Genomic DNA, 13,311 nt, shown 5'->3' on the forward strand with positions numbered 1-13,311 from the left:
AACAAGAGAGAATTAAATTTTTCCCAGACAAAGGCTAAGAGAGTTTGTTACCACTCGGCCTGCTCTATAGAATTGCTAAAGGGAGTTATTTAAGCTTAAATGAAAGTCTGATAACTAATAACATAAAACATGAGAAAATTTAAAGAAAACTGAATGTATAAGTAATATAGTCATGTTCAGGATATTCTAATAACGTAAGGTGATTATATAAAGCAAATTTATCTCTGAGGTTTAAAAGACGAAACTATTAAAAATAACTGTAGCTATAATAAACTGTTAAGAAATACAAATTACAAAAAAAATTCTGAGATCAAAATCATAAAAGTTTTAGGGGAGAGAACATAAAAATATAGTTTTTGTTTGCTATGAAGTTAATTTTTTATCAATTTAAAATAGCTGTTTCTGAGTACAAGATGTTTTATGTAAGCCTCATGGTAACCACAAAGCAGAAAACTACTGTGGAAGCAAAAACTATGAAAAGAAAGGATTCAAAGCAGACCACCATAGGAAACCATCAAGCCACAAAGGAAAACAGCAAGAGAAGAAGAAAGAAACAAAAGATCTACAAAACAAACAGAAAACAAATAATGAAAGGGCAGTAGCAAGTCTGTTCCTATTAATAATTATCCTGAATGAAATTGATTAAATTCATCGAAAGACACAGAATGGCTGAATGTATTAAAAAAAAAATAAGATCCAATCATATGCTGCCTACAAGAGACTATTTACCAATAACAACACATATAAAGTGAAAATGAAGGAATGGAAAAAGGCATTCCTTGCAAATGTAAGTCAAAACAGAAGGGTAGATATATCAGGTAAAATAGACTTTAAGTAAAAAACTATAAAAAGGGACAAAGAAGACCATTCTATAACAACAAGAGGGTAAATTCATCAAGAAAACATAGCAATTATAAATATATATACACCCAACATTGGAGCACCTAAATAATAAAGCAATTATTAAATGATCTGAAGGGTGATATAGACTGCAATACAATAATAGTAGGGGACCCCAGTATCCCACTTTTAACAATAAATGGACTAGACAGCACATCAATAAGAAAACACTGGACTTAATTACACTGTAGACCAAATAGACCTAACAGACATATACAAAATCTTCTATCCAACAGCAATAGAATATACTTTCTTCTCAAGCAAACAGAACAGTCTTCAGGATAGACCATATGTTAGGCCACAAAACAAGTCTTAACAAATTTAAGAGCACTGAAAGCATAGCAAGTATGTTTTCTGATCATAATGGCATTAAGCTAGAAATCAATAACAGAAGAAATCTTGGGAAATTCACAAATATGTAGAAATTAAATATACTCTAAACAATAAATGACTTGCAGAAGAAATAAAAAGATACCTTATGACAAAAATAAAAATAATATACTAAAATGTATGGTATGCAGCAAAAACAGTCCAAAAAGGAAAATTTACAGCAATAAACGCCTGTATTGAAAAAGAAATAAAATCTCAAATAAATGGTCTAATATTACAACTAAAGGAAATAGAAAAAGAACAAACTAAGCCCAAAGTTAACAGAAGGAAGCAAATAACAAAGAGCAAAAATAAATAAAAGACTAGAAAAACAATAGAAAAAAATAAATAAAACTAAGAATTGGTTTTTTTTAAAAGAAAAAGTTGACAAACCCTTAGCTACATCAACTAAGAAAAAAAGTACAGATTCAAACAAAATCAGAAATAAAAGTAGAGACATTACGACAGATACCACAGAAATACGGAAATACAAAGGATCAAGAGAAACTACCACAGTTGTGTGCCAAAAATTGGATAACCTTGAAAAAATGAATAAACGTCTAGACACATAGCACCTACTAAAACTGAATCATGAAGAGATAGAAAACCTAAGCAGATCAATAATGAGTAAGGAAATTAAATCAGTCATAAAATGACTCATATCAAAGAAAGTCCCAGAACCTGATGCCTTCATGGCTGAATGCTACCAAACATTTAAAGAGCAAATACCAATCCTTCTTAAAATACTCCAAAAAATTGAAGAACAGAGGATAATTCCAAATTCATTTTACATGGCCAGCATTATCCTGATATAAAGGCCAAAGACCCTATAAGAAAAAAAGAAATTACAGGCCAATATCTCTGATGAACAAAGATGCAAAAATCCCTAGTAAGACAATAGCAAATTGAATTCAACAATGCAATAAAGGAATCATTCACCATGATCAAGTGGGATTTATTCTTGGAATTTATGGATGGTTCAATATATGCAGATCAAGAAATGTGATTCACTACACTAAGAAAATAAAGAATAAAAACCAAATAATCATCTAAATCGATGCAAAGTAAGTATTTGAAAAAAATCAACATCCTTTCATGATAAAAGCTCTCAAAATAATAGGTATAGAGGAAATGTACTTCACTAAATAAAAGTCACATATAACAAACAAGTAACCAACATTATACTCAATGGTGAAAAGTTGAAAAAGGTTTTCTCCAAGATCCTGGCCAAGACAAAGATGCCCACTATTGTCACTTCCTTTCAACATAGTTCTGAAAGTTCCAGCCAAAGCAATTAAGCGAGAGAAAAAAATAAGACATACCTAAATAGGAATGGAAGAAATTAAATTGTCTCTGTTTGCTGACAACATGTTTTATACATTGAAAACTCTAAAGTTTGCATTAAAACAAACTCTTAGAACTGATAACTGAAGTCAGTAAAGTCGTAGGATACAAAATCAACATACAAAAATCTGTAGCATTTCTATACACTAATAACTAGCTATCCAAAAAAGTTAAGAAAACAAGCCTATTTACAACAGCAATAAAAAATAAGATAAAATATTTTGGAGTAAATTTAACTAAGAAGACGAACGACTGGTATACTGAAAACTGTACAACACTGATGAAAGAAATAGAAAAAACCACAAATAAATAAAAAGATATCCTATATTCATGAATTGAAGGAATGAATATTGTTAAAATGTCCATGCTACCCAAAGTGATCTACAGATTCAATGCAGTCCTTATCAAAATTCTGGTATCATTTTTCTATTTTCACAGAAATAAAAAAATATTTAAATTCATATGAAACCACAAAACACTCTGAATAGACAAAACAATCTCAAGCAAAAAGAACAAGGCTGGATGCATCACACTACCTGACTTCAAAATATAAAGCAATTATGATCAAAACATCTTGGTACTGGCATAAAAACAGACTGACTGATCAAATGGGATAGGATAGAAAGCCCAGATATTAACTCACACTTTCACAACCAATTGATTTTTGACAAAGGTGCCAAGAACACACAATGAAGAAAGAGAGTCTATTCAATAAATGGTGTTGAGAAAACTGGATATCCACATGTGGAAGAATGAAATTAGATCCATTATTTCATACCAAATACATAAATCAACTCAAAATAAATTAAAGACCTTAAGTTATAAACTACTCAGTGAAAACGGGGAATATCCCCATGACATTAATCTGGGCAAGGATTTTTTGATTGACTCCAGAAGTTGAGGTGACAAAAGCAAAAATAGGCAAATGGGATTGCATCAAATTAAAAAGTTTCTGCACAGCAAAGGAAACAATCACAAAATGAAGGGACAACCCAAAGAATGGGAAAAAACATTTTAAACCCATACAGCTATCTGATAAATGGTTAATATCCAAACTATATAAGAAACTCAAATAACTCAATAGCAAGGAAACAACCCAATTAAAAAATAGGCTAGGCCGGGCCCAGGGGCTCACGCCTATAATCCCAGCACTTTGGGAGGCTGAGGCAGGTGGATCATGAGGTCAGGAGTTTGAGACCAGCCTGGCCAAGATGGTGAAATTAGCTGGGCATGGTGGCAGGTGCCTGTAATCCCAGCTACTCAGGAGGCTGAGGCAGAAGAATCACTTGAACCCGGGAGGCAGAGGTTGCAGTGAGCTGAGATTGCACCACTGCACTCTAGCCTGGGCGTCAGAGCAAGACTCTGTCTCAAAAAAAAAAAAAAAAAAAAAAAATAGGCTAAAGACCTGAAAAGACACTTCTTAGAAGATGCCTTATATATGGCCAACAGGTTCATGAAAAAAATGCTGATCACTAATCATTAGGAAAATAAAAATTAAAACCAAAATAAGCTATCACCTCACACCTATTAGAATAAATCTTATAAAAAAATAAGTGTTGAAGAAGAGGAGAAAAGGAAATGCTTGCAGATGCACTGTTGGTAGAAATGTAAACTAGTAAGATGTCGTGGAAAATGGTATGGAGGTTTCCCCAACAATGAACAGAATGATCCAGCAATACCCACTTCTGTCTAAGAATATGCCAAAAGAAATTGAAATCAGTATGTCAAAGGGATATCTGCACTCCCATGTTCATTACGGCACTATTCACAATAGCCAAAATGTGAACTCAAACTATATATCTATCAACAGATGAATGGATAAAGAAAATGTGGTATATATACGCGATGGAATACTATTCCGCTTCAAAAAATGAACAAAATTCTGTCATTTGGGACAACATGGATGGATCTGGAAGACATTATGCCAAGTAAATAAGCTAGGCACAGAAAGACAAATACTGCATGATCTCACTAGTTGCGGAATCTTTTAAAAGTTGAATTCATAGCAAAGGGTACAACAATAGTCACCAGGGTGGGGAAGAGCAAGAGAATGGGAAGTTGGTGGTCAAAAGGTACAAAATTTTGGCTAGACAGGAGGAATTTTTGAGATCTGCACACCAGGGTGACTATAATCAATAATAATGTATAGTATATTTCAAAATAACTAAGAGTACGTTTCAACTGTATCATCACAAAAATGTTAAGTAAGTGATGGATATGTTAATAGCTTGATTTAATATTCCATGTTGTATACATTTATCAAAACATCATATTACACTCAATATGTGTAATATAATTATAACTTGTAAATTAAAAATAATACTAATTTAAAAGTTAGACATAAATAACCGTGATTCCTGGTCAGTAGTTGAAGTGACTGAAGGTAACACTGCCTAAATGTTAAATGCTTGATAAAGAAAGCAGTAGTTGGGCACCTAAGGGAAAAATTCCAAATACTGACTCCTGTATTTGTGCTAAATCTTCTAGTCTTCGCAATCAATATAATTTACTTTGTACATTTTAACATTTTTGAGTTCGACTATCCCCACGCATGGATGTCTCCGAAATCCAAACCTTTAACTCCAATTTCTTTCTGATTCTAGTTCCACATCTCTACTAACCACCTACACATGCTTCTATATTATCTCAAACTAAAGACACCTATAAACAAGTTCATCACATTTCCCACTACAGACATTTTCTGTGTCTTTTCCTAATTTAAAACCATTCTCCTCCCAGTTGCCAAGGTATAATAACTTTTGCTCCCCACATTTGAACAGACATCAAGTGTTGTTGAATCTTCATTTCTAACTTCTCTTTCCCACAAGGATTTTCATTTCTAATTTCTCTTTCTCACAAGAATCTTCATTCCTAATTTCTCACCCCAGCTAAATGCCCTCTTCAACTCTTGCCCAGGCAGTTGCAAGTTACTTCATCCAGCATATTCTATACACCAAAGCTATGAGGAGTTGTAAAACATGCCTTTGATCATCATTTGCCATTGAAAAGCCTTCAAGGATTTCTCTATCTCACTACTGCTGAGTGTGATCCAGGGATCTAAGAGACACTGAAACCCTTTTAGAGAATTTCAGAGGTCAAAACTGTTTGCATAATAAAATGAAAATAATGCTGTTTTCATAATAATGCTGTTTTTCTACTTCATTCTCATTCTTTCATGAGTGTACAGAACTTAGCAGAGGCTAAATGACTGATAATACTGCAGTAGACTGAATTCAGATGCAGACATGAGAACTCAGACTCAGACAAGTACTGCCTGATCTCACTTATATGTGGAATCTGAAAAAGTCAAACTCAAAAAAGCAAATTGTAGAACTGTGCTTGCCAGGGGCCAGGGCATGAGAGAAATGGGGGATTTTGATTAAAGAGTACCAACTTTCAGTTATAAGATGGGTAATTTCTGTGGACCTAATCTACAGCATAATAACTATAGTTAACAATAATGTATTGTATACTTGAAATTGCTAAGAGACTAGATTTTAAGTGTTTTCTCAAAAAAAGGTAAATATGTGAGGTAATGGATGGGTTAATTAGCTCAATTGAGGAAATACATATCATTATATGTATATCAAAATATCACATTGTATATCTTAAATATATACAATGTTTGTCAATCAAGCCTTAATAAAGATGGAAAAAAGTTAATTAATTAGGAGAATCAGTTGGGCACAGTGTCTCATGACTGTAATCCCAGCACTTTGAGGCAGGAGGATCTCCTGAAGCCTGGAGCTCAAGACCAGGCTGGGCAACACAAAGAAACTCCACTTTTAAAAAAAAACTTTTTTTTAATTAGTGGGCATGATGGAGCATGCCTGTAGTCCTAGCTATTCAGGAGGCTGAGGTGGGAGTACGGCTTGAACTCATGTGTTCAAGGCTGCAGTAAGCTATGATTGCATCACTACATTATAGCCTGACAAATGAGCAAAATGCTGTCCCTTAAAAAAATTAATTAAATACATAAATAAAAAGTAGAATCTATATACCATGTATTAAACCAGACATTAAAGAGATTTTCAAAAATTAAAATAAAACCAATGCCATTCTTCTCATAAAAGTGTTCGTTTTAGAAAGTGTTTTTTAAAAATAACGTTGTATTTACACATAATGAGTATATTGCTGTCATTTTAAAATAAATGACTTTAAAATTTCTCAGTTTTAATCTCTTACACAATAAATATGAATAGATTCTAAGAGCAAAATGTGTGAAAACTGCTGGATGATTTGAGGCACAGGCGCACCATGTGCCTGCCATTCCAGGCCATCTTCTCTAGATTCCAGTGTTGTATCTCCAATCTCAGCACCACAACATTCTGGTCAAATCCTCTGTCCCTGGCACTTGCATCTACCAATGGTGCCCTCAATGCTATAAACACTTCTGCCTTTCTCCTTTGCTCATACCTTTCCCTCTGCCCAAAGTGTGTCCTGCCAATCCACACAGACATAGCTCAAGCTCTCTCTTGTCTCTCTTAATCACTCCAATTCTACCCCTCACAGAGCAAATGCTATTGGTCATTGAAATGGTTTGGCTCTGTGTCCCAACCCAAATCTCATGTCAAATTATAATTTTCAGTGTTGGGGGAGGGACCTGGTGGGAGGTGATTGGATCATAGAGGCGGATTTCCCGCTTGCTGCTCTTGTGATAGTAGGGGAGTTCTCCCAAGATCCAGTTGTTTAAAAGTGTGCAGCACTTCCCCCTTTGCTCTCTCTTTTTCCCTCCACCATGTAAAGAAGGTGCTTGCTTCCCCTTCACCCTTCTGCCATGACTGTAAGCTTCCTGAGGCCTCCCAAAGCATGCTTTCTATACAGTCTGTGGAACTGTGAGTCAATTAAACCTTTTTTCTTCATAAAATACCCAGTTTCAGATAGTTTTCTAAAGCAGTGTGAGAATGGACTAATATAGTCCTGTACCTTGAATTAGTATCTTAATATTTTTTCTTGCTTCTCCAACCATACATTAAGGCTTTTAAGTAGAGGAATTCTTCATAGCATTGTAACATTGACTTACATATAATATCAAATTAATAACTGTGTGCCATTTAATTCATACAGAATTGCCATATCTCAATTTAAAAGCAGGACTGTGATTCATCCAGAGTCACCTGTGGAGCCACTCAGGCTTGGCTCACAAATTCTCTAGACACCTCGACAGGAGACATGATGACCCACTGTCTGTGTCTCCTCCCTATGCTATGAACACCCACCCCATAAGCCAGCTTGATAAGCTCACCATGCCAGTTGGCCTCAGCTTCATCTCCTTATCATCACTGGCCCACCCAAGGGATTCCTTGCCAACCCTAAAATAATCCTACAACCTGCAGACAGCATTAATACCTTGGGTTCTCTCCAATCGACTTTGTTTCTGAAACCACAGTGATTAAAAATATTGCTTATGTTTCTGATATGTGGATTAAAGTACAGAAGACCAAGAAAGGATTTCAGACTGTGGAGGAGGTTGGGAGAGTTCATGAAGATGGAAGAATTCTCATAGTCATTCTCCAACTTAAAAAAAATTCGTAAATGCAAATACTTGCTATTGCCATATACATACTTTCATATTTTAAAAATATATATTTAATGTCACTCTTCATGTTTCTCTAGACAAAAGAAATATATTATTTTCATTCTTCACTAATATTTTCCTCCATATTTTAGTTATTCTGATTATTCTCAAGCCAATGTCCATTCTGAAAGTATTAATCTGCAAAAGGAAAATTGAAATTCAAAAGAATTTCAAAAAATTATAGGATTTCTGGAAGGAGTATTGTAAAGCTCTTGATGTTACATTCCTATTAAAATACCCAGAGTCGGCTGGGCGTGGTGGCTCACGCCTATAATCCCAGCACTTTGGGTGGGCGGATCACAAGGTCAGGAGATCAAGACCATCCTGGCTAACACGGTGAAACCCCGTCTCTACTAAAAATACAAAAAAATTAGCCAGACATGGTGGCAGACGCCTGTAGTCCCAGCTACTGGGGAGACTGAGGCAGGAGAATAGCGGAACCTGGGAGACAGAGCTTGCAGTGAGCAGAGATTGCCCCACTGCACTCCAGCCTGGGCAACACAGCGAGACCCCATCTCCAAAAAAAAAAAAAAAATACCCAGTGTCTGGCAATGTGATACTAAATCTAAATCAATGAGATTAAAATCATTCTGGCTTTCCATACTACCTTTAGAATTGGTGAGCAGTTGAAAAGTCCTTACCTATTCCTGAGGCTGGTGTGAAGGAGTGGATTCTGTTAACAGCAGCAAAATCTAGGGACTGAAAATACCTGAAGGAAGACTGTCCCATCTCCCAGATGAAAATATCAATTGAATTCTGATCTCCTGCAATAATGAAATAGAAGTCAAATCTTAATGCAAAAGTTACAGAAAAAAATGACAAAATTACATAATAAAACTATAATAAAAATATCAAGAAACAAATTTCCTCAGAATCCATTTAGTCCAATAAAAATACAAGTTAATAGGAAGTACTTCAAAAGTCTTTTTGCATTTACTGCATGACGGGAATACATTATTAGTCATTAACCCTGATATAATGTTAAAGAAAGAACAAGGACAATTTTTTTTAATTTTTTTAGGAATGTTGCAATTTTACCCATGAAAGTTCTACTCAGCAGCAGAAAGCAAATTTTCCTTCCAAGAATATTCTGAAAGAGTCTTATAAAAAGTTCTGAACATTATTTATTAATACTATAAATTATTCATGGCACATCAAGTAAATACATATAAAAAGTTACTTGTTTGCATCCTGCGTATAAAATATTCATGTATCTTTCAACTTTACCTACCTACTTCCAATTTTGTTTTCATATAACTTTCAGGTAGTAGTCAGAACACAAGATTAGGGGTATAATGCTTAAATATTTCTCAAAAATCCATTTACAGCTGACAATTAATACTTACCTATCAAGAAATATTCTATGGATTAGTAAAAAATTATTGCAAGAGCATTTTCATATAAAATATACCATATGAATGCTAGATGATTTCAATAATTATATATACACTACAAATATTTTATCTTCTCACCTAGAAAGACATTTTTGGCAAATATTAGGTAAATATCATTGGCTGAAGACAAAGCCTCAACTTCTGTTGTCCCACTGACAGGCACCTCTTGAAAGTTAATAAACCCACTGCCAGACCATCTGAATAAAAGGGAGTTTAGCCTGGCATTAGCCTGGGAAATGGCTAAGAACACAGAGCCTCCCTTGTTGAACAAGGCCACGGTCAGCACACCTCGGACAGGGAGTTTTTGATGCAACACGAAGCTTCCTCCATTCCACCTGAAGACCTGAAGGAAATGTTGAAATACAAAACCCTTTATGACTAGGAATTTAGCACTTGCAAGAATGTAATCAATACCATATGTTTACTCTCTTGGATCCTTTTATTTAGTTAAAAAGATACTTTCATAAATAAGAAAATACTAAAACTGATGCTCCCTCGCTGCTCTCTCCCTTATCTAATCTGTGTGAGTGTGCACATATATGTCTATGCACATAAGTACACATACACACACACAGAGTGAATGAAAGAGAAGATATTTGAAAAGAAATCAGTATCAAATGTACATCTGGGTAAGGGTTGTTGACAGCAGGGAAAGGGAAAGCTAAAACCAGGAAATAAACTACATATGAAAAATTTAGAATGGAATAAGAAATATTCTAATGCTGCAATATTATTATCAATTGCTCGAGCAATAGAATACAGAGAAACACCTAAATCCTTTCTGTCCCCATGGTGGCAGTCAATGTACGCAAGTTTTCAGGGTAAGTGTTCATAAATGCAAAATTAAAATTCAGACCCTACCTGAAGGCAAGCTGGTCAATGTCACAGAAAATTATACTTATTCAGTCAACAATTAGGAACTTTTGAGCCACAGACATTATGCTAGGAACTATGGATACAGCGACCTTTCCCTTTATGGATCTTATTAACTATTAGGAAAAGGTAAACAAGAAACATATCAATAATTAAGTCAATGTATGAGTATAAAATGAGTCAAGTACTGAAGATGACAATTAGGATGGTCTGATAGAGAATTATGAAGGTATTTGGGAAATCAAGTTAGAAGGAACAACATGACAAAGTTCTTAAGAGAAAAAATTTGTCATTATCTGAATAAAGACTGGAAGGAATCTGATAGTGCTGGGAGAATGATGAGAGTTAAGGCTGGAGAGGTAAGATCATCATGGAGTACCTTCCATTAGGATGACCATATAATTAATCACCTAAACAGGGATCCTTTAAAGAGTGAAAGGGGCAATATTAATAACAATACCAGAACAGGCATAATCCAGTACTTTCCAAGGCAAATCAGGAAATATAGCTATCCTATGTTAAGCCCATATTAAATAATTTCAAATTTATTCTAAGTATAATTGCAAATCATTGAGTGGTTTTAAAATCAGAAATAACATTAGTCAATTAATATTTTTTAAAAATGCCTCCAGTTACTCAATGGAGAATGGATCTGAGGAGGTCAAGGAAATTCAGAGAACAGCTAGGAGGACACTATAATGGTGTGGAAGAGAAATAATGGGGACCTGGAGTAGGGAGGAGTAGAGACAAAATGTCTTCACTTATTGACACATATAATCAAAAATACTTAATGATAAACTCGATGTGAAAGAATAAAAAGGAGTAAGTTCAAGACCAGCCTGAGAAACATGGTGAAACCCCATCTCTACAAAATACAAAAAATCAGCCAGGTGTGGTGACACATGCCTGTTGACCCAGCCACCCGGGAGGCTAAGGTAGGAGGATCACCAGAGCCCAGGAGGTCAAGGCTATAGTGACCTGTGATCATGGCACTGCACTCGAGCCTGGGCCACAGAGCCAGACCCCATCCCCCCACTAAAAAAAGGAGTAATCAAGGAAGAAATATCCCAGGATTCTGTCCTAAGCAACTGAGTTCGTGGGGTTGCTATTTCCTGAGATGAAAGCTAGCACTGAAGTAACAAGTTTCATAGTGAAAATCAAAGGTTCAGTTTGGGATATGTTAAATATTATGTACCAAAAATATATTTAAGTGAACATGTCAATAGGCAGTTAGGTATGTAGGCCTGGAATACAGAGGAAAGGCTACAGATATAATTTAAAATATACTAGCCTATTGCTGATATTTAAAACCACAGGATTGATAAAAGTATCCAAGTGAGTGAAGAGAAAGAAAAAAGAAATTTGAACTATAAGTGAATCTTTCTGGAAAACTCCAAGACATCTAAGTTTACGAAAGGGAAGAGGAACTGGCAATGGGGACTGAGAAGGATCACACACATACACACACACACACACACACACACACACACACACACACACACACAGAGAGAGAGAGAGAAAGGGAAAAGGAAAATTTGTGTAGTGTGTTAGAAAGCAAGGTAAGATTTATATTTGAGGATGAGGTGACTGTCACATGCTGGTGGAATGTATAATGATTACACAGAAAAACACCCACTGGATCTCGTAATGCAGTTGTCATCGGTGAGCACGGGGAAGTAAAGACAAAACAAGTAGATAATTCTTTCAGGATGTCTTACTACAGAAGGGAGAAAGGAAAGGAAATGAAAACTAGAAGGGAATGAGATCAAGGGAGGAATTTCTTTTTAAGCTGGGTGAAGCTAGAACATTTAGGCTGATTGTAGTAACCAAATAGAGAGAGAGAGACGTCAGAGATGGAAGGAATAGCTAAACCTTATAAGGACAAGGTGGGCACTTATGTGAGAGGCCTGGCTTTTTAGAAGGGACACTTTCTCTGTCATAGCAGGAATGAGGAATAAGATTGGGTTTCAAGTGGGTTTTTGAATTTGGTGTTGGGAAAATGAATAATACCCCTTTTGGTAGCTTTCACTTCAACAAGGGAATTAGCTGAAAATGGAAATGTGAAGCATGTATGGAAGTTTAAGGAGTGACAAAAGTTATCAAATAAGCATTATTAGAATTACAAGATCTAGTTTACTAAAGAAATGTGGGATTTCTGAGGTGATACTGAATGCCTGTGTGGCAATGCTAATCATGAATTTTTAGTGATACTCTGTCTGGCTGTGTGATGTTTCTCCACAATGTTTTGCAATTCAGTTAAATTCTAATTAAATGTTCATTTTTATTATTACATTATCCTTGGCTCTTGAAGACAATATAACATTTTATGACTCTGGTGTTTAAAAATTAACTTTTTACTAACCAGTCTTTACATTCTACTTTACCACAATCAAATTTTGGTTTTCTTTTATACTAAACCAGCAGACCATACCTTTGGTAAATTTCAATTATAATGTTAAAAAGAAAAGCAAAAAAAAAACCCACTTCATTTTAAAAGAATCAAACCTGAGTTAATTCGGAATCATCTCTTTGACTTGCAATGATTAAATAATCTTGGCTGTCTGAAGTAAAATATCTTACTTGAGAACTTTCCAGAATAATGATTGTTTGTACCTGCAAGGACAGAGTGGGAATGAAAACTTAAAGGAGAGTTGAACTAAGAAAGCCACTGAACACACTAATAGCATGAGTTACTGTTTGAAATGCAAGACTTAAAAAATTTTAATACCAAGCTACACATAACTAAGTGTCATTTTAAAAAGACAAAAATATCCCCGGATTAAGATACTTTGCTAAAATGTATATCAACTCACAAAAAGTCCTTTTTCACATTAACATAAAACATACATTATC

The 13,311-nt window shown here is 34.9% G+C and overlaps 1 protein-coding gene across 3 annotated transcripts in view; it reads right to left on the minus strand.

Annotated features, from left to right (window-relative positions):
* ADGRV1 (adhesion G protein-coupled receptor V1) overlaps nucleotides 1–13,311 on the minus strand; it is a 602,883-nt gene that overhangs the window by 423,956 nt on the left and 165,616 nt on the right. For all 3 annotated transcript variants that reach the window (XM_003822773.3, XM_055112209.1, XM_055112210.1), the window contains exons 48-50: nucleotides 12,964–13,071; nucleotides 9,664–9,928; nucleotides 8,833–8,955 (exon numbers count right to left, since the gene is read on the minus strand). In XM_003822773.3, coding sequence (XP_003822821.2) covers nucleotides 8,833–8,955; nucleotides 9,664–9,928; nucleotides 12,964–13,071 — 496 coding nt within the window. The remainder of the gene's footprint in view (nucleotides 1–8,832; nucleotides 8,956–9,663; nucleotides 9,929–12,963; nucleotides 13,072–13,311) is intronic.

This window comes from Pan paniscus, chromosome 4, assembly GCF_029289425.2.
Source record: "Pan paniscus chromosome 4, NHGRI_mPanPan1-v2.0_pri, whole genome shotgun sequence".
Lineage (NCBI taxonomy): Eukaryota > Metazoa > Chordata > Mammalia > Primates > Hominidae > Pan > Pan paniscus.